Source organism: Passer montanus, unplaced genomic scaffold (genome assembly GCF_014805655.1).
Source record: "Passer montanus isolate IOZ18808 unplaced genomic scaffold, ASM1480565v1 scaffold20, whole genome shotgun sequence".
Classification (NCBI taxonomy): domain Eukaryota; kingdom Metazoa; phylum Chordata; class Aves; order Passeriformes; family Passeridae; genus Passer; species Passer montanus.
In genome coordinates, this window is record NW_024366592.1 from 3,431,134 (window position 1) to 3,452,791 (window position 21,658).

Consider the following 21,658-nt stretch of genomic DNA (forward strand, 5'->3'; position numbering starts at 1 on the left):
ATGTCAAGGCCCATTTTACAAAGAGCAGATTACCCACCCTGGGTAATTCAGTCTTTGACATTCCCTTTTCTAGCTTTGCACTCATTTAGAAACAGGGGAGACGTGTCAGCAGAGTGACTCACACCTCTCTGTCTCTCCATGAAGGCTACTACACTCAGATCTCCACGCTGGCAGATGTCCAGGAGAATGTCATGGAGTACCTGCACGTGCTCAGCCGGCCCATGGTCATCAACCACGACCACGACATCATCTGGACCGAAGCCTACATGGACAGCGCGGTAAGGACCTCGAGCACCAGGCACAACCCAAATCACCTCCTGAAACCTGGGGAAAGCAAGCCAGGAGCTGGTTGAATATAGAAATTACTGGTCTCTGGCTCTCCTGAGACAGGCTGTTTCTTTTCTGCTTGCTCCTGGAGCTGAGGTGTGTGTGCAGACTCAGACATGAATCTGCAGTGACTCAGGTGCCCAGGACTAACCACGCAGGCACAACATCGCCTAAGATGTGCTTCTGTGCAAGCAAGTTACCTTCTAAAGGATTATTCACACAATAGTTTATTCTTGGCTCAGGGTAGGGTCACAGAGACTGATTTTCTCCAGCCTAGTAGCTAACTGCAAATTGTTTGCTACTCAAAGATAGAGATTTCAGCTGAGGCAGCAGGCTCACTCTCTCCTTCCTTGAACTAGCAAGACCTAACTCATCACAGTGGTCCTGAGCCCAGCCCTGTGGGCAAAGGACACGCTGCAAAAGACCAGACAGTCAGCACCCCCAATTCCCCCTGCTTTGTCCCACACCTGCCCTGTGGAAGACATTTGGCTCTGTGAGGGTGACATTACTGCTGCATGAGCTGTGCCATGTGAGGGCTGGGACGTGGTACTTGAGTGTATTAATCATAGGCTCCAGGAGTGCTGCTAATTACCCAGGAAGTTTATTTTATCAGCAGATTTGCCACCTCTGGCACTGGTGTATAGAGTCGTGCTTCCCAAGGCAGTCACAGACATTTGTTTGCTGCATGTTTTGGTTTTTTCCTGCATCTTGTTTGTTGCCTCTTGTCTTGCCATTCTCTTCCTCTTTCCCAATGTCTCCTGTCTTTGTTTCATTCCTCCATTCATGTATTCATTTGTGCGTTCATCCATGTCTTTCACCAGCTGCCACAGTCTGAGGAGGTAACTGCACCCTGTGTTTTGTGCATGTGCTGTTTCCCTTGTGCCAGTCAGTGTGTCAGTGCCAGCCTTCACAGCCACAGCTGGCCTGTACATCTGGAGGGGGTGGGGGCTGCAGCACTCTTGCACTGGCAAGAAGAGGAGGGGAAATGCTGGATGTACTGGAGAGCTGTGCTGTTGGTTCAGAGTAGGTAGGGTTGTCTGTGTTGTGCAGTAGCTTAACTCACCTGATCTCTTTCTCCACGTCAATAAGTGCAAGAGAAATTTACTTGGTGTGTGTTAGTGTGAGTGTTGCTGTAAATGGGAAGATTCCACAAAAAAAAACATCCAGAGAAGTAACTCAAGATACCAAGTCCAAATCTCCATCAAGTGACTGGATTGCTGCCTTGCTCCTTTATGGCTCCCAGCATGCTCTGTAGTAGGGACAGGAGGTCATTTCTTGTCTTGCTGCTCACATCAAACCAGGGATGGAAGGAGTGGTGTTACTGGCAGCAAAGGATTAGAATCTTTTGGTAGCTGGGCATGTTTGGGAGACTCCTTTGCATATGACTTGCCTGTTTTACGTCCTCTCATGTGCTTTTAGAGCATCTGTCCTCTGCTGAATTGGGTACATCTCTTACCCCATTCCACATGCATGTGCTGTATCCCTCATGGAGATAGCTCACTACAGTGTATCTGTTGTGATCATTACTTTGTCCCTTTTTCCTAAGCTTAGATGGTTGAGTAATAAGTGTATACAACTAGGCTTTGTGTGTATTTGTGTCATTTAAATATTTGTCTGTGGTGCTTTTCATTTGTGGTATTCATGTGTTTGCAGTATACCTTGTTTGTGATTTTGCTCATATTTGTGTTGTTTTTCTCTGTTCTGTTCTGCTTGTGTTGGTGTTTTTTGCACTCACTGTATAAGTGCTCATGTCTACACTCACAAAGAGTGGTGGGTATATAATGTGCCACCACTTCTTCAGGTTCCTGTCTCTTCATTAAAACAACTCTTCAATGCATTTCACTGGCTTTCATCCCATCCTCATCACCCCACAAGAGCAAGCATCCATCCCACAGTCCCCTTGGGCACAGACTATTTTGAAGTGTTGCCATCTGTTTCCCGAGCAGTGCGGGCAGCAAGGAGGTGACCAGCTGCAGCCCACATCTGGGGTCCTTGGGAATTGCAGCTGCTTGCACTGGTGCTCCCTGGGGTGCTGCTCTTGCTGACACGAGTTCTCTGTTGTTCTGTGGCAGCTCTTTGCATCGCAGGCCCAGAGCCTGCTGCTCATGACGACGGTGGCCATGCCAGTGTTCAGCAAGAAGAACGAGACGGTGAGCGAGGGGACAGCAGGCAGCAGATCTCTGTGGGACCCTAAAGCCAAAGGGCCTCTGAACAAATTTAGCCATTAGGAAAGGCAGCAGAGCTCTGGCAGGGTGGATGGGTCATAATTTAGCTGTCAGAATGATAGTCTGTCATTTATTTAAAATACCCCTTAAATATGATGCTTCTTGTTTTATCCCTTCCATTTTCAAACCAAGCCTGGTTTACAGACCCTGAAATTTCAGGCTGGAAGAGATCATTACCTTGTCTAGTCTGCATTTTATTGCAGATCTTTATATCTCACACAGATGAGCCAAATACCCTGGTTTTGGCAAAAGCATCATTGAAGAAAGGCATCCAGGCAAAAGCTCCTCCATCGTGGTTTCTAACTCTTCGTGAAAAACTGGTGTCTAAATCCTGCTTTTAATTTGTCTGACCTCACCTTCCTGTCACAATGGCTTCCTCAGATTAAAAAGTCTGTACCCGTTAGTAAGTTCTCATGGGAAGCATCTTCTACACTGCCATAAAATCAAAGCTGTCTATCTTGATAAGATTAAAAAGGTTGAATTATTTTGATGATTTGATAAGGGCATTTCCTCTGGGGTTTGAAACCCTTTAGACACTTTCCTGTAGCATTTCTAATTTCTCAGCATCCTTTTAAAATGGAGAATGATACCTTAGCATTGCTGTACAAGGGGCAAACTCTTCATCCAGGTCCTACAAGTGACTGTGTGCCTTCTCCACCTGGGGCTGGCTGTAGCCTGCATTGGCACAGCACTGCAGTGGGAGCCTGTGTGTGTTTTTTCCACAGTGCTCTCCAGATGCTTATTTAACAACCAGATCCCCATGTCATGGAGAGGGGATTTCCTTTTCTCTGGGTTAACAGTTTTGTATTTGGCATTTGATGTAGTTGGCCCAATTTATCAACCTGTTTGTGTTGGTTTGCATTATTTTCTTGACCTTATTGGTATTTACACATACTGAATGCAGGTGTTTGCCCTGAAGACTTGTTTTCAGTGATTTTTGTTACTTCTGAATCACAGCAGTGAATATTGACTAGTGTTGTGTGTAATTACTCTTCTCCATAAACACTGGAATAACCTCTATGGACTTTTTGAAGTACATTAATTGGTTTTTGAATAACCACTTCCATACAAGCCTAGAGGGGATGGGTGAGAAACTACAAGGGAGACAATAATGTGTTTTCAGGTATAAAACTACCCAGTTTTGCTTCTGAAAATGGATTTTCCTTTGTGTTAAAGCGGTCCCATGGCATTCTTCTGGGTGTGGTGGGCTCTGATGTACCACTGAGGGAGTTGTTAAAACTTGCTCCACGCTATAAGGTAAGACTGAGATAATGCAGTTGGTTCCTTTGCACTACTCACACTTCCATGGGCATGACTGAAAAATCACTTCTCTGCTCTGTAGGAAAAACTGTGAGCCTAAGGGAGGAGTTGTTGGATGTAGTGGTGTGTGGTTTCCATGTAGCACATATGAAATCATTCACTACTACAAGCTTTTAGGCTGCTTCAGCAACACAAGGACTGGGTGAGCCAGTAGGTTGGCAAAAGGTCATGGAACCTTTGCATCCTGATGGTCACCAACCTAAATCCCTCAGAGATGACAGCCTATATTAGAAGAATTAAAGTTCTATATCCAGTTCCCTGTGGACAAGAGCTGCCATGCCAGCTGGCAAAAAATGTACTCGTTTCACTGTCAATATTCTTAGCAGAAAAACTGAGGGCTGAATGGATTATGGAGAGCCAACTCTCCTGTCATGCCTAGAGGTTCCTTTCTGCAGATCAGCATGATGGTTTCTTGGCAGGACAGTGTGGAGAAAGTTGGCTCTCACTCACTTTGTGCTGTACCTGGATAGAGTATTTGCTCTCCAGAATTGTTAGTCAAAAAACTTTCCATTAGCTCTGTGTTCAATGTATCTTAAAAAAAAAAATGTTCATCCTTAGAAATTCCCCCAGAGATGCATGGCTTGGTTTGGTTTCTGCTGTAAATTCCAGCAGTGACCCTTTGTTCAGTCAGGCTGCACAGCAGGAGACAAGCACATCCAAGGACCACCCTGAAATCTGGCAATTTGAACCAACATTTCAAGCTTTTGTTTTCTCTTAAATAACTATCAGACAACTACTACCAGTGAGGCAGTTGTCCAAAATCTGATTGCTGAAGACTCACAGGACTGAAAGTGCTGTCAGAAGCTGTGAATTTCTGTGGTGCTTCCAGACATGGATGCAGGGCAGACCATTAACAGGCAGCTGTAGGAAATGATCCTGCAGACAACCCTGGAACTGTGAGTGTCAGGGTGCCTGCAAAGCATGCAAAGCTGCCAGGTTTGGGTCATTTTTTATATGATTTCTGTATAAGAATAATGCCTTTTTATCTCACTTTTCCCATGTAACTCAAAGGATAGATATACAATAATTTTTTTCTTCTGGGCTAAGGAGGATCACTGTTCTTTCCTCCAACCAGTGCCAGGGAAGGATGGGGAAAAAATTTGGGTTTCATTATATCAGCAGCAGGACACATCTTCTCAGAAACTCCTCCAACTCCAGACCAGTTTGGAAACTTAGGGTCCTCAACTTTAATTCCCTGGCATATGGGCTCCAAAAGGACCAGCCCCAGCATTCCAGACCTCTGGAGCTTGTATATTAATGATTGTGCTTTTACTGGGCTGGGGAATTTCAGCTTTAATAGGCCAAAAAAGAAATTTGCTGGTCCAGTGTCTTGGTTTCATTCTTGCCACACTGAGTTAAGCCAAGTGTGTTTTTCAAAAAACTGCTTCACGTAGAGATGGTCCACGGTTTTGGTCTGGGATGTGTGAAATACAGAATTGATTCCCTGAATGCACAGACAGACTGTAAATTAGTTACCTCCTCACTTCCTACCTTATCCCTCCAGGATTATCTCTATAGGAATAAAGTTGCAACACATTTTTTAAGATAGAAATTTTATCCGTTGTTGTTTTCCTTGAGACACCTCTTGTTTTGGCAAGCACAGGCTATCTACTCAGAGTGTAGCTGGAATTTGCATTTTATATGGGCTTGAGCTGAGTAACTGCTCTCTTGGAAATCTCTCACAGATCAGGTCAGCAAGTGTCTGCTCTTGTTAGATTATGCTATTCCTTAAAAAGCATTTTAAAACTACAAAATTCCTCATCATTGCCCATTTCCTGTGCATCTCTGCTGTGGAGGGCTCAGTCTGCCTCTGGGTTCTGATTGTCCACAATGGCAATCAGACTGTAGGAGAGCATATTTTTCTGAATGTGCACACAAACCAACTACCTGCACATCCTTTTGTGCATCCAAGCACAGACAGACCACACAGATATCAGATATTCGGGATGGATTCCATTTCCTGCTGGTCAATACCTTTAAAAGGAAGATATTTTTCAATATTGGTGGTGCTAGGGTATCATCAGCACCCATTACCCAGCAGTGTTGGTAGCTGAAGCTCTGATTATTCTAATTCTTTCTCCAGCTGGGTGTCCATGGCTACGCCTTCCTGAACACCAACAATGGCTACATCCTTTCACACCCAGACCTCCGTCCTTTGGTACGTAGAGCTCTGCATCTGAGAACCTTTGCTGCTTGGACACAGTGGCTTTCAGTGTTGCTTCTGATTCCTTGGGGTTTTTGAGCTGTGAAGGCCACCAGCCTTTGACATACAGGCACCCAGGAGCAGGAGGGCCAGCTGGCCTCATTGCTGAGATGCCCAGCACGTGATGATTTTACATTTCAGACACATTCTGGTCAGGAGATGCCCAGCACGTGGTGATTTTACATTTCAGACACATTCTGGTCAGGAGATGCCCAGCACGTGGTGATTTTACATTTCAGACACATTCTGGTCAGCACAAATCCACCTGCTCGAAGCTATAAGCATCAGTGTGGTCACCACAAGACAAAGCTGCTGTGAAGCCCCATGGTGGCCTTGTCTTCAAAAAGGCAGCTTTGACCACACCATGAGTCACTTCAGTGTGTAAAGAAGAGGGACACACCGTGTTGCAAAGCCACCAAAGGGGCTGCTTTATCCTTGCAGCGTCAATTGGCCTCTCCCAGCCCGATTCACACCTTCTCTCTCACCCCGGAGATTAGCAGAACAGCCCTCTTGCGTCAATTAGTTCTAGGTGAAAAGTCTCCCGTGAGTGGAGTTAAAGCCTGACTCCCAGCAGAAAAGATCTCCTGCTGGTATTATAATGTTAATGGGATTATACTCTTAGCTGCAGGGAAAAAACTGATTTCCTGCAGGCTGGGGTGTTGTTCTGATCTGTTTAGGAGAAGGAGGCCACAGCCTTTGCCTGTGAGTTTAGCTGTGTTCCTGTTTTCCCTTGCTTCTGGAGCAGCCTGTCCCACTGGGGCTCCCCTAGCCCCTCACTGCCAGTGTAAATAAATACGTGACATGGGACCAAGAAATTCTGCCTTCTGCACAAATTCTGCCTTCCTAGTCAGAGGAGAAATGAGACACCCCTATTTCCAAATTGTACACAAATTCTTAAAGGGTTGGTTTAGGAAGTGATCTATCTACTTACTTGTATATTATCTTTCTTTTTTCCTTTTTTTTTTTTAATTTCAGTATAAAGAAGGAAAGAAACTGAAGCCGAAGCCGAACTACAACAGCGTCGATCTTTCCGAAGTGGAGTGGGAAGATCGGGATGAAATAGTGAGTGTCAGGAAGTGGATTTAGCCTCTTGCAGCACCTTCTTTCTCCTACTTTGTGTGCCTGTATGGAAGGTGTGGGGGGCACTCCTGCTGTTTTTCTGTGCCTGACTGTCTCTGACTGACAGAGATGGGTGGTTTACAAGAGGACAAAGCATGAAGCTCCCCTACCAAGTGCTTGTCTTCCTTCCCAGTATGAGTTTTCCTTCTCATGGAACAAGGAAGTGCTGGGAGGAGGAAGGAAGCACTTGGGAGGATGCTCCAGGGAGCCAGTCTGTGTGTACAAGGCCTAATGCTGCCTTAATACAAAGCCAGAGTAGTTTAGGAGTGTGGCAGTGTCCTCCACACATACAGTATGTGAGATACAGCTGAAGCCACTCCACTAGTGAGATCAGGAACAAGGAAGTACATTCATCAAGAGACTAAAGCTTGCAATTACTAATGGTAATAAATACAGAGGATAAATACTTGGGAGGAACAAATTCCAGAAACCACCTTACTGCACAGGTGTGGAGTTACTGAAAGCAGTAACTGAACAGAGGGAAAAGATTAAAAAAAAAAAGCCAAACCCTTTTCTACTGTCTTTTGAGCAAAATTATTAACAAGTGATAAAGAAGAGACAGTGTGCATCTGTAACAGCTGCACACTGCTGCTTTGCACATCTAGGACCCCAGATAAAATGAGAATATAGAGAGGTTCCTCTGTGACAGGTTTTGTTTTACTCAGAGCTAGGAGGAAATAGATACTTCAGTTACTAAGATAAGAGCTGAATTTGGAGTAAGATAGAATTAGCTGTGAGACACATGCTTCTGGATTACAGGGGAGACTGCTGAGATAAACGGATCTGATGCTAATAGATATCCACTTAAACAGGCAGGACAAACAGAGCAGCAAGAGGATCAAAGGAGCTACTGCCACTAGTGTAGGCCAAGTATAAGGGCAGCATCAAAGGAATTTGGGAGGTTGAAGAGTGGCAAATTGAGAAAGGGAACACAACAGAACCATGTAATGTGGAAAGCAAGACAAAAATAATAGGTTTTGCATGCAGTGGAACCACCAAGATGCAAGTTGCCAGCAGCTTTGTTGTAGGTTCACTAATCTCTTATAGGACTTCCCTCCCATTGCAGTTTTCTCTCTCACTGGAGCCACTTTTAGAGCTATACCTCTTTGCCTAGTTTTCTATTTAAAAAATAATCCAGGAAATGAAAGAAATCTGCTTTGCTCTCATATTTATTTGGCTAGTGGGCTCCTGTCTGACCAGCTGACACTGATACCTGAGTGCAAATACAATACCAAGTGTAAGGTTTCTGTCCATAGGCAATCAGAGTAAAACTATCCAGGGGACAAAAAAATCGTGATAACAGCATGAGAAACAAAAGCCACTTTGTCTTTCTGTACTGCATCTTCCAGAAGAAGGAAAGGTTGCAGTCACAGAGGGTGCACAGACATTCAGTGACGTGAGCAATATCTGCAGTGTGACTTCAGCAAGTCTAGAGGCTCTCAAGATACACCCACTGCAGCAGAAAGCTGCCAACATTTCAACACTCATGTTTGTAGCTATGGTATTAGATCAATGACAGACTCCACATCAGCTGCTGTAAAATCTCAGCAATGCTGATAAGCAGCACATTCAGGCTGGAAAAATGTGCCCAAGTGCTAAAGATGTGTGATACAGCAAAAAGAAATCCAGGAGAGGGAAGTTGGCATTGTCTGAAAAACACCAACTGATGCACAGTGGTGCAGCCTGCAACCAGGCAGCAGCAAGGGTTTGGGCTTGCTTGTAAAGCAGCACAGGGATATTCACAGTGTGAGGGGGAAAAGGAGAAGGATCGAGGGTCTGGAGGGGAGCCATACATGGAGTGGCTGAGGTCTCTTGGTCTGTTCAGCCTGGAGGAGGCTGAGGGGAGACCTCATTGCAGTTAGAATTTCCCTGAGGAAGAGGAGGGGCAGGCACTGATCTCCTCTCTGTGGTGACAGTGACAGGACCCGAGGGAATGGCCTGAAGCTGTGCCAGGGCAGGTTTAGGTTGGGCATCAGGAAAAGGTTTTCCCCCTGGAGCAGCTCCCCAGGGCAGTGGGCACAGCACAGCCTGCCAGGGCTCAAGGAGTGTTTGGACAATGCTCTCAGGCTCAGGGTGTGACTCTTGAGGATGATGCTGTGCAGGGCCAGGAGCTGGGCTTGATGATCCTTGTTTCCAATTTAGGATATTCTATGATTCTAAACCCAGAAGCCATAGCAAATCCTGCAAGGCTGTCAGACCAGAACAGAGAGTATGCTGAGGCTCTGGAAGAAGGTCAAACACTCTTAGCCAAAAAGGAGTAATAGTACCAGTCAATGTTTTCATTTCCAAGATGTGGGCCTTGGGAAACATGAGCTTCATATTCTAGGTCTGTATATAACCCACATCAAACAGCCATAATAAACAAAACCATGGCCTTGTAAAGCCAATGCAGTTGAGACTGGCTAGCACCTGAATGGAGGCCTGTTTCTGGAAGTAAGGAAACAATTTGTGAATGAGTAAGTTACTTCCCAGCTATTTTTTTCTATCCAGCCTGGAGCAATAGACTTGATATGCTCTGGCAGGCTGGACCTGAAGTCAAAGCCTCTGTGCTTGTGGAAAAATTTCCTGGATCTTTCTTGCAAGAGGCTGGGAGTCACTGTGAAAATTACATTTTACCTTTGGAACCTGGGTTGAATAAAGTGGTCTTCTCACTGCCTACCCTGCTCTCATATAGTCTTGCTTTACTGTGCTAAACAACTGCTTTGCTTCACCTCAGAAGTGGTGCTGAATACAGCCTATAATTTATAAATCAGTTTTTAAAATGTCAAAGATCTTTGGATTCAGTCTGAGGCAATTAGTGGGTTTCTCAGTTTTCTCCTCTTCCAGGCTCTCAAAGCACTGTGCTAATGAATTTCTGGCTGCCAAACAGTGAAGTCTGTAACTGGGACTGGCAATTTCACGGATTCCAGATCCTTTATTTTTGCTCAAAGACATATCAACAAGCTTTCAGAATAAACTATTACTATTCTGTATCACTTATCAGCATGACTGTCCAAGGATTCTGATCACTTAAAAGAAGTAAGACAGAGCTGGGGAGGAGAGGGAGCCAACAGTGATTCTTTCTGCCAGCCCCTGTGTGTTAATGACAAGTGGCTCTGTTAATTCTTGCTGGGCCCTGCTTGGAGACACTAACAGCAAACTTGTTCACCTCTGCAGCTCAGAAGTGCTATGATCAATGGGGAAACAGGCTACCTCTCCATGGATGTGAAGGTCCCTGTGGACAAAGGGGTAAGAAGTTATCCTTCTGTTCAGGTCACCCAGGGGAGTGGATGGGAAGTGGATGCTCAGAAACCATGAGGGATGTGGTTTTCAGTGTTCAGCATTCCTGAATGTGAGGATTTCATTGTTTCACCGCATATATAATGCACCAGATATATAATGCATTGTTTCACCATATATATAATGCATGTGCTAAAGACATACAAGAGAACATCATTAGAAGTGCTCATTACACCTACCAACATTCTGCTCTCAGAGAGGCACTGGAAACGTCTCTCAGCTCCCTGCTTTGTCCAGGCAAAGCCAAAAAGAACGTTGTTCATTGTTTATAGGGCTGTGAAATGAATCAGAGATCTTCAAGGGTTAGAATAGGGGAAGACTATGCTGAACTGACTTAGGCAGAAGGAGGTTTGGAGACTATTTTGCCACCCTCTTTCCCTACCCAAAACCACTCATGAAAACTTTGTCCCTCACTTTGTCAGAATGTGATTACCTTTATCCAGGTCCAGGATTAAATTTCTATGCAAATATTTGCAGATGTTTTATGAAAAGTCCTAGTGAAATGGAGACTTTTGAACACTCCCTACCAGCTCTAGGGCATGGTTATACATCTTCCTTTGGAATCAGTGCAAAATTATCTCGTATATTTATGTTCACTGGTACTTTTTCATTCACATTTATTTAACTCTCTCGAAGATTTTGGCTTTCATCATTTCCTGTTAGGAAGTATTCCAGAGTCCTGCTAGTTACACTGCCCAGAAGTCTTCTATATTTCAGGGAAATTTTCCATCCTTTATAGAGAGCATTTTTTTTTCAGTGGCTAGCTGAACTGTTCCCATGCTAAGCCACAGTCAGCACCAATTCCAACAAACCAAATGCTCACAGCCACTGCTGAAATGGGGCCATTTCCTAATGCAGACACCTCTCTGTTTCCTCTGAATGGTTGTCCTGCTAGATCTTGTCACTACATTTTTTTCTCTCTCTATTCTTGGTGTTTGTAACTCCCATGGACCTGTTGATGGCTTTGCTTTTCTTCTCCTGAGCATTGCTAACATCTGCATTTGAAATATTTGCACACTTTTCAGCTATTATGATTGTTCCTGTTGACACTTCTATAATTTCTGGTGCCCAAGTACCAGGCTCCACTGAATTATGTGACTGTTTCCCTGTTGCTCTGCACAGAGCAGCTATTCTCTGCAATAGGATATTTCTGAACAGGGAGCCCCCAATCTCCTTTCTGCTGTCCCTTCAATTTTTTTCTCCCTCCCACAACTGCGCTGGAACTGCCACCTTCAATTCTGTGTTTCTTAGCTATTTTTTCCAGTTGCCATTTTTCTACATGAAACCCACTTCTCCTTTCCATCCAGCCTTTCTAATTTTAAGGGCTGTTGAGACACTTGTTTCAGTATGCAGAGAAATGTTCTGTTTTGTCTTACAGATAGATCCCTGTATAGAAGGGCTGCTAAGGCAGAGTCTGTTCCTCCCCTTAGATTTTCTTCCCTCCATGGCCTGTTGTTTACTGTATCTTTCTGTTTACAGTTCTGCAGCTGGTTCTTCCTCTATATCTTATTTAAGCCCACTTTAACTGATTTTTTGGAATAAAAGTTCATGAGAAGCTGTTTCAAGTACTTTATATAAACCCAAATATATTGAATGACGTTTATTTCCTTCATCCATTACCTTAGTTATTCTATCAGAAAAGCAATCAAGGTTTTAGAGCACAACCTATTCTTTGTAGGTCTAAATTGCTTCTTTTGCTAGCTTAACCCCTTTGTGCACCCTCAATAACACTTCTTCTGAGTCATCCAATGCTATCTTTTAGTTCAATATTTTAGAGACATCCTTCTGCTCCCCTACCCAGAGGAAAAAGAAGATAAGAAAAAGTAGCCTTGGTAAAGAGATATTATTTGTTCCATTCTGCAGCTCTGGAAGCCTTATGAAGCACAACAGGGGACTGAGGCTGAGTCTGTGACAATTTTACTATTATCAGAATACACATGGAGTCGAAACCAGAAATGAAGCTTAGTAATTCCCACTTGTACTCTGCTAGCTGATGAAGCAGAGCAGAAACAAAGAAAGTGCTGACAGAGCCTTGAAACAAAGAGAATGAGGCAATCAGACTGTAGAGAGAAGACCTGAGTGAAGGGGATAGAAATTATTCCGTCGATACCCCACATTGATTTCAGGAAGGTGTCGAGAACAGAGTGAGATAGAGAGGAAAAAACAAGGAGCAAATACAGGAGGAAGTTGTTAGGGAGTTCTAGGGGCAGAAAGGCCTTGGCTTGCAGCTTGAGTACAGAAGGGCTGTGACTGTGAAAGCAAAAGAGAGAGGACATGGGTGGAAGTTGTGGCAAACCTCTGGTAATGGCAAGAGCCAGGCCTGGATGCCTGGCACAGCATCCAGTCTGGAAATCCACGTGTTCCCAGACTGCAGGGGATGGCAGCCAGCCATCCTGTCACTGTGCCAGCATGCCCATGCCCATGCTCCCCTCCCTTGAGCCCTGCTGTGTAGCAAAGTCCTGCCTGGTCATCCTCAGCCCCACTTGGCTCAAGGGGGGCTCTGCTTCTTTTCCATGCCATGGATGAGTGGTGGTACCTCCAGCTGTCTTGGAGCTGGCTGAGCACTCACCAGAAGAGAGGCAGTCAGGGGTAAAAAGGAGGAGCAGAACATGCCCTGCCAAAGGAAAGAGTCTCAGGGTGGTGTCCAGGTCTTTTCTCTGCCTCCCTGCCTCCATCATCAGATCAGATAGGCAAGAAAAGGGAGGGTTAATACCTTTCATACCACCCACAGCCACCAAAACACCACTAAACGATATTCTTTGGGGATACCACAGCCCTTTGGAAGATCTTGCACATTAAGAGAAATAACTTCATGGAAAGGGTTATTTAAAAATTGGAATGGACTGCCCAGGGAGGTGGTGGAGTCACCATCCCTGGAGGTGTTCAGGAAAGGCCTGGACGTGGCACTTAGTGCTGTGGTCTGCTTGACAAGGTGGTGATAGGTCAAAGGATGGGCTCGGTGATCTCAGAAGTCTTTTCCACCCTCAATGATTCTGTGATTCTGTGTGGTCTTGGCCCAGCAGTAGACCCTGTTGTTCAGCAGTACAGCTGCCATGCATGAGAGAGGGGTGGGAAAAGGGGTTAAGCCACCTGCCACCTCCTCACCTAACAATATCCTGGATCCCCATCACACCTAATGATATCCTCCATCCCTGTCAGCACAGTGAGCACAAACTTGGTGCACACTGTGGAGCTGGAGCCTCCACTTCCAGGGCTGCTCAGCTCCAGCAGGTTACAGCAGGCATGGCTTTCCCTGGGGAACACTGACTTTTCTGTGTTCACTCCCCTGTCTCCCACACACATCCTCTCACCTCGTTCTCAGACTGGGTCTAGGATTTTAAACATATTAGGGTTCATATACTGCCATAAGGCTCGGATAGAAACTTTCCAGAAACTTTTCTCCTTTGGAAAAGTGTTCCACTGAAATCAACACTTTCCTACAGGAAAAGGCCAGTCTGGCAAACAGATGAAGTTCTGAGGCAGCTTTCAATAATCTGAAATGTCTTCAGTTGAAATGTCAGTCTGAAAAAAATATTTGCCTGCGAATCAAAATGGCTTGGATTTGAAACGGCACTTTTTTTTCCAAATTGAAGATGTAATTTTTTTAAACTGATTTTTTTTAACAAAATTGGAATATGCTAATGTTTTGTCCCACTTTGGTGAGAAAGCAAATGTCAGGAATATCAGCATTTCCCACAGGAGTGGGGAGACTTGGCCCTGGCTGCCCACCCACGCAGAGGATGGGTTTGCCATTCTGCTTCTCCTTCAACTCCACTCCTCCTTCCTATCTGCCCCTGAGCCCCCCTCCTGCTGGAGATGATGATGATGATGATGTGCAAAGCTGTCAGGGTTGCTGTGTCTAGCAGAAGAGCAGCAGGGCCCCAGCACATGTGCTTGGAGGGGGCGAGAGGGGAGGCAGCTTCTCCCCAGCCTTCCTGCAGCTGGTGCAGGAGCCCTAGAACAAAGAAAGGTTTATCTGAAGCCCTTGTTGGAAAGACAGAGTGGCTGCCTGGATCCTAAAAGTCTCAAGGTGCTGGATATGCTGAGTACTTCACATTCATGCCAGCCTCCAGCCAGCCCCAGCAGGGTGTGAGGTGTTGGTTTTGCTCAGCCGTGGGGACATTATCCCAGGCCCCCATCACCACCGTGCCCTTGCTCTGTCACATGGTCTCTCTTATTCATTCTCTTATTTCAGAAACGAGTTCTCTTCCTCACCAATGATTATTTCTTCACGGACATCAGTGGCACGCCCTTCAGGTGAGCAAGGACTCGTGGCACCAATACAGTGTACCAGAAGTTTGATCAGAGACAGCAGATCAGTTCCTTCTCTTCATAAATATTGCTACAAGTCATGAGTAGAGCAGTAGGAATAAATTACTTCTTTGTTCCTATTGCCATTAAAATATTATTTGGGGTCAATTCAAAAGGAATATTGTGATTTAATTCAGAGTCTGACAGCTGTACCTTAGGTAAAGCATATTGTTTCAGTCCAGAGAAATGAGACAGCTTAAATTTTCATTTCTACTGAAAATGATATGTGGTTCTGGTGTATGGCTTTAAAAAAACCTCAGCGTTGTTATACACTGACAAATATAAAAAAACAACAAATTAAGGAAATTGAGGGGAGGGGAGGGAGGGGGCATTGGTTTTTTTCCCCTGGCTGAAATGGTTTGAAATTGGCAGATTTGAGAAATGTTATCGTTGACCTGAACCTACAATGTTGGCCAAAAAAATTGTCACCAGCAATGCCTCATAACTCTACAGACAGGTTCCTTAGCCCCCTGTGCTGAAATCGGATCTCACTTAATCCTCCTCCGATGATGTTCTTTTCTTTAATAGCTGTGGAGGGAGTTAATGTCATTAAGGGTTGTAACTGCAGGCAATGACACTTTTCCTTGCTGACAAGCCCTCTGTTTTCCCTCTTGCCTGCAGCCTGGGTGTTGTGCTGTCCAGGGGGCACGGGGAGTACATTCTGCTGGGGAACACTTCAGTGGAAGAAGGTAGGTTAATCTGAAAGGGGCAAAGGAGCTACTCTGAATGTCACCAGTTCTCCTTCAGAGCCTGTGTGTGTCTGTCTGCACCCTCACTGAATACTCCATGTACTCTCTGGTTTCAGGTTTGCATGACTTGCTCCAGCCAGACCTGTCTTTAGCAAATGAATGGTAAGTGGAAGAAATCCTGTCAGTGACACAGGACTTTGTCATGGTATTTGGGCAAAGTTCCCAGCAGTTTGGTTTGAGTTCACCACCCTCTGTGGTCCAGGGAAAAAGCAGTGCTGTTCAGGTGCTGGACCTGATTGTCTCCAGGCAATTGACTTTCCCCTCTTCCTTTGGGAGATCCCATCAAGACCTGCACATTTCTCTCCTGAGAAACAGCTGAGATTTATCCTCAGTCTTCTGTGCTCACACTCACTTTGTTCCTCCTCGCATTGCTCAGAATTGTCTTACAAAACCTACACTATGTCAGACCTGTTAGGAAATTTTGTTGCAAGCTTGGTGAGAGATTGAAATGCTTTTTTAAATCCTAGTTTATTTTTGGTTGGCATCCTTCTGAACTGTGCATAGACCTAACTTCTAGTGAACACGGAGGTGATTTATAACCCCCATTTCAATAGCAAGCAGAACTTACAGTTTTGCTTGGTTTGGATATGAAACAGGGTGAAGCACGGCACTTTCCATTTATTGCTGTGAGGTTTGGGGTTTTCATGAACCTAACATTCAGTCCCACTCAGTCACATGAACCCAGGCTGTACCAAAGCCAAAATAACTATATTCAAGCAGCCCTGCACCCCTTCTCACCTCTCATTACGCTGTCAAGTTTCACAAGCAGCACATTTGAGACACAAACAGCGACTTCTCCTTCTTCTACTCCTGACTTCAGGTGTCAGCTTACCACACTTTACATATTCATTTCTCTTAGACTTTTCTCATAAATCACTCCTTTCAGCCCCTTTATGAGTTTTAATTCTCTCTTATAACCCCTTCCTCTCCCTTGTCCTGACAATGGAGCAGTGAAAATTGGAAGCAGGATTAGAAGACTAGTTTCTTTTATAGCACAGAGCATTTCTAATACATTCTTCCACTTCTCCCCAAACTGTGTCCTGAGGTTCCTGCAGTTCTATCCCCGTGGGACAGCTTTTTTTTGTCACTATATCACACTGCAAGATCATTCCTCATCGCACACTTTGTTCCTCTGTCTCTTTTTTTGTCTGCTCCTGGTCTGGTCTCACATTTCATGTGACCCTCTGCTTGTCAGGTCCCTCCATCATGCTGTTATTGTCTACAGAGGCACATGTACACATCTCACACAACATAACACAGGAAACTGCTGGCAGGATTTGGAACAGCTCTGTTGCATTGTGAGCTTGTGCTGGAGAACACAGCAACCCTGCTGAGCACAGCAGTCGGGTTAATTGGTGTTTGGTTTAGTGGTAGGGTTTGACTTACAGCCACACTGTTAGATTTAGAGCGGGCACAACATGCAGCAATGTAAAAGTAAAGACTTTGCAGACCAAGGTTTCTTGCTGACTTTGTTCTCGCAGTTATTATCATCCAGGAGCTTTTGTTTGACTGTGGTTTCTCTTTGCCCTTTTGGATTGTTTCTCCCCTTCCCACCAGGATTTACTGCATCACCGACATTGATCCCGACCACCGGAAGCTCAGCCAGCTGGAGGCTGTGATCCGTTTCCTCACTGGAGAGGAGCCTGACCTGGAATGTGAGTCCCAGGCACTGAAAGTGCCCTGCTGGGGTTTTCCTGTGCCCATCACAAGGGAGAGGAGACTGTGACAAACTGATTGGTCTCAGACTGAGCCCCTGTGGCACTTGCTTACACAGGCAGGACTGAACTCAAGCCCAGATTAATTCACAAGTGGAAATGAGCTGAGGATCCACTTCCCTGTTTCCATCAGAGGATTTTTTTCAATTTCAAAGCTGACATATCACTCAGCCTTATTGGAGGTCTCAGCACAGGAAATACTGGAAAGTGGAAGGCTTGAATGGAGCTTGGCAGGGGCTGCACACCAGATTTAAGACAGACTGACTGACTGGCCTCGAGGGGACAATGGCAGGAGAAGCCAGGAAAAGTGCTGAGACAACTCAGTTTCTCAGGGACACCAGGCATCATGCTCCAAGGGCTCATGGTGCCCTCTGGAGAGATGGGTTTTTTCAGAACAAGGATTATTAATTTTGTTTTCCAAACACAACATGTAACTGAAAGATGAGGAAAAAAATGGTTACAGGATTATTATCTTTGGTGCTCCCCCTGCTGCTCATCCCTTGCACCAGGTCCCATTCTCCTGCAGCTGATACAGCACCAGTGAAGAGTGGGATCTCTGCTGGGGGGAGAGATGGCCAGCTGTGCACGGGAATTCCTTACAGCAGTTTGGTTTTAGGATGTCCTTCAGCCCCCTTAGTTGTGCCAAGTACAAGCTTTTGTATGTAAGGCTGCACCTCAGAGGCACAAACCTTTGGCACAGGGATGGGAATCTCTTAAAAGCAAAATCAACTGTAATCCAGTACTCCTTCCACTCTTGCACAATGTGAGCAGAGCCCTCCTGGCTGTCCTTGGAGTAGGCTGGAAAGAAGAGATCTATGCTGTGAAGAGGCCAGGGAGGAGAAAAGTTTCAGCAGAGCTGACTTGGAGAAATGTGCAGGCTTGGAAGTGCTGTGGAGGAAAAACAAATATGATTTGAACACATGAACACATAGGGGGGCCTCGAGAGAGAAAGATCTCATGGTGGGCTCTGATTTAGAAGCTTAATAACAACAACTATGGAGAGAAGGATCCTGGAATCTGTGGCAAAGAAATTTGGAAGGACTTGATCTAAGACATTAAGGGACACCTGGAACATCAACCCAGAAAGTCTCAGTGCCAGAAACACTCAAATCGTGGGGTGGCTTCATCTAGAGCAGCACTGAAAGGGGCATTTCTGGGACATCATGGTCACCATGTTCTCACAGATTAGTGCAAGTAGGGCAATACAGAAACAAAGCAGGTCAAATAAATGGGGTTCTGGGGCACGTCATTTAGCACATGACGATACCTTGGACTTCCCTAATCACTTCTTAGCTCCAGTCCAAAGTGGATTAGACTGGTAGCCTGGACTGGCTTGAGCATCTGGTGAAAACCAGGACAGGAAAATGTTTTGTGACACACAGGAAGGAAGGAGGGCTAACAGAGAAGCCAGTGAGCAAAGGGACAGAGTGGACGCCATAAAAAAGTCTCTAGTGCTTTTGAAGGAAGCTACATGAGTGGAAGGTGTTGGCTGGTGTCCTCTCTACAGGATGCCCAGAGGAAAGGCCAAGGCAGGGATTTGAGGCAAAGGCTGTGGACAGCCTGCTCAACGAAGGAGTCTAGTGACAGTCTAATGAATAACTTCATTTGAAAGCCTCTCACTTGCCCACACTGGTTTGGGCACCACACTTCCACAGAGTTTTCAGGAGAACTGGTGTGATGATTTTGGACATTAGAAAGAAATTATTCACAGAAAGGGTGATTCGTTTTTGCAACAGCTGCCCAGGGAGGTAGTGGGGTCACCATCCCTGGAGGTGTTTAAGGAAAGATTGGACATTATTGTAGAAACAGGCGATCCCCTAGCCAGGGAATAACGTGCTCTGACTCCATAATTCAGAAGGCTGAACAATTACTTTATTAAAACTATACTATATTACATTAATTCTATATTATAACTGTACTAAAGAGATATTGTACTATATTATACAAAAGATACTAAAGAAAAACCCGTGACTGTCTCCAGACAGGCACAGCTTAGAGTGATTGGTTAATTGATATAAACAACTGTCACCAGAATCCAATTACCAAATCCCTTCAGGTAAACAACCTTCCTAACACATTCCACATGTGCAAAAACAACAGGAGCAGAGAATAGAGATAAGAATTGTTTTCTCTTCCTCTCTCTGTGTGGAAAACCAGGAAGAATCCTGGGAGAGAGAATTATGTCCCTCTCTGTTCAGAGAATGTGAATGCCATGGGACGTGGTGCTGAGCACTGTGGTTTGGTTGACATGGTGGTGCTGGGTAATAGGTTGGATTTGATGATCTCAGAGGTCTTTTCCAACCTCAGTGATTCTGTATTTCTGTGATCTTGGCTGCAGCATCTGCTCCTGTGTTTTCCACCACCCAGGGTGTTAGACCTCTTCTCTGCCCTGTAATGGGAGATTTTTTTTTTTTTTTTTTTTGTGCCACATTGATCTACTGTCCTGGACAGGCAGGTGCTCCTCACCAAGGGACTTCCTAAAACATCTAGAGAAAAACATGTCTTTCTCTCCTGATATTTGTTATTCCTTTTTCTCTGTAGGTGATGAAGAATTGGTCCAGGAAGTGCTGTTTGATGCAGTGGTCACTGCCCCCATGGAGGCCTACTGGACAACACTAGCACTCAACATGTCCTTGTAAGTGTATGAGATATTTATGAGACATAAATGTGGCTAGAGCACCACTATGGGTTTATGCAGTGCCTGAAATAGTCACAAACTTTTGCACAGCATACAAGAAACTGTAGAAATGGCTCCAAAAGCTGATAGAAATAGTTCAATAGCTTTAGAAATAGCTTGAAAAGTGTCTCTCAGGAGTGAACTCCAGTGAGCTGGGCATCCTTGGGAGAGTCTTTAGTTTGGTGAGGGTTTTTCTAGTGGAGAAAAGAGAGATTGGCATTGTCTCTATTGGTGGTACCTCCAGATTGAACCTCAGGAAGATAGTGGACAGGCTTGTTTCAGTAAACAGCTTTGTATTTTATTATTTCCAGTGGCACCTGTTGCTTGTGGTGTCTTGTATCATGTCACACAGATCTTCTTTCAGCAGACAACGTGCTACTTACTGAAATACATGGCCACTGGACTCCTGTCCCTGTTTCAGTCCCTTGTATCCCTACACTAACAGAAGCTGAGCCAGTGACAATCCTGCTAGTTATCAGCACGGCTTTAAATAGCTACACCAACACACTCTTTTTAGTTGCATTCTGCTACCTTGGCCATTCTCTGCATCCCTGATCCAGCCATTCTCCTTCTGCAGTTCCTCTCCTGCACTTCAGCCTCATGAGAGTAGCCTGGAGCAGAGCTAGCAGGGGCAGAGGAGCCTATGGCCTACTTAAAAGAGAATGAAATAAGCAGATTTCAAAGGTTTAAACCTGAGCAAAAGTCTTAAACCTGCCAGTTATCAGCCAGTAACAACCTGTTGCCATTAGCAGGGAGGAGCCACTGTCACTCCTGCTGTAAATGAACTTTTGCAAATGAACTTGGAGCAGGTTTCCAGATGTGGCTTCAAGTTTGAAAGGCTCTCACCCTGGATCATGGCTGTTCTTATGAGAATTGTGTGCTTCTGCTTGTGTACTTCTGTTCCACAGAGATACTGAGGCAGGCGTTGAGATGGCGTTTCTGGGCACTCGGGCTGGACTCATGAGGAGTGCCCTGTATGTGGGCTCTGAGAAGATTTCCAACAAGTAAGTCCCTCAGCTGCATTACAGGGTTTCTGTCAGTGTCTCTGAAGGGCCAGAATGAAATCACCTTAGAAATGCTTTTGGGGAGACAGAATGGAAAGTAGCAACACCTTGATGGCATTAATGCTGGTTCACAGAATCAGAGTAGGGGGCCTTTGTCTTCCTCTTATCCTTTTGAGGTTTTCTTAAAATGCTGTCCCAAAGTGCATTCATTTGAATGAAACCCTTCAACCACTGCCTGTCTTCAGTCAGCTGACACAGAAAATGCCCACAGTCACTCCATATCCCCAGGACCATTTTGCAGTGCAAAGGCTCTGCACTCCAGTGCCCCAGCGACATTGCAGCTTGGCTGTGTTTGATCTTTCTGTCTCAGTTCCTCTCCCAGATTTATGCTGGTCTGCCTCTCACACTGCCCACATCACAGCAGCATCCCAGTGCCTTGCAGTGAGGCGTTAAGCGATGTGACTGACATCTGTCACATCCCATTCACTCTCTTGTCCTCTCCCTCAAGGCAGAAGTGCATGTGCACTGAAGGGTTTTGACATGGAAAGGGTAGTTTGCATTCTGTTGCATTTTGGATATGCATTGTAGGAAAAGACAGGTGACAGAGGCACACCAGCAGATGGAACTGAAAGGGACCGTGTGGGTGGTGGACATCAGCATCTCAGCAGCTGTTTCACTGTCCCCAAGTTCCCCAAACTTCAGTCCTATCCTCAAGCTCTGCTGTGTCTG

The 21,658-nt window shown here is 45.2% G+C and overlaps 1 protein-coding gene across 1 annotated transcript in view; it reads left to right on the forward strand.

Annotated features, from left to right (window-relative positions):
- The window catches only part of CACNA2D4 (calcium voltage-gated channel auxiliary subunit alpha2delta 4), a 121,061-nt gene that overhangs the window by 29,792 nt on the left and 69,611 nt on the right, over positions 1–21,658 (forward strand). Inside the window, exons 13-24 of the mRNA XM_039708244.1 lie at positions 145–278; positions 2,400–2,477; positions 3,729–3,809; positions 5,956–6,030; positions 7,051–7,137; positions 10,351–10,422; positions 14,669–14,730; positions 15,406–15,473; positions 15,590–15,635; positions 17,091–17,188; positions 19,790–19,883; positions 20,834–20,929. Of these exons, the coding sequence (XP_039564178.1) occupies positions 145–278; positions 2,400–2,477; positions 3,729–3,809; positions 5,956–6,030; positions 7,051–7,137; positions 10,351–10,422; positions 14,669–14,730; positions 15,406–15,473; positions 15,590–15,635; positions 17,091–17,188; positions 19,790–19,883; positions 20,834–20,929 (991 nt within the window). The remainder of the gene's footprint in view (positions 1–144; positions 279–2,399; positions 2,478–3,728; positions 3,810–5,955; positions 6,031–7,050; positions 7,138–10,350; positions 10,423–14,668; positions 14,731–15,405; positions 15,474–15,589; positions 15,636–17,090; positions 17,189–19,789; positions 19,884–20,833; positions 20,930–21,658) is intronic.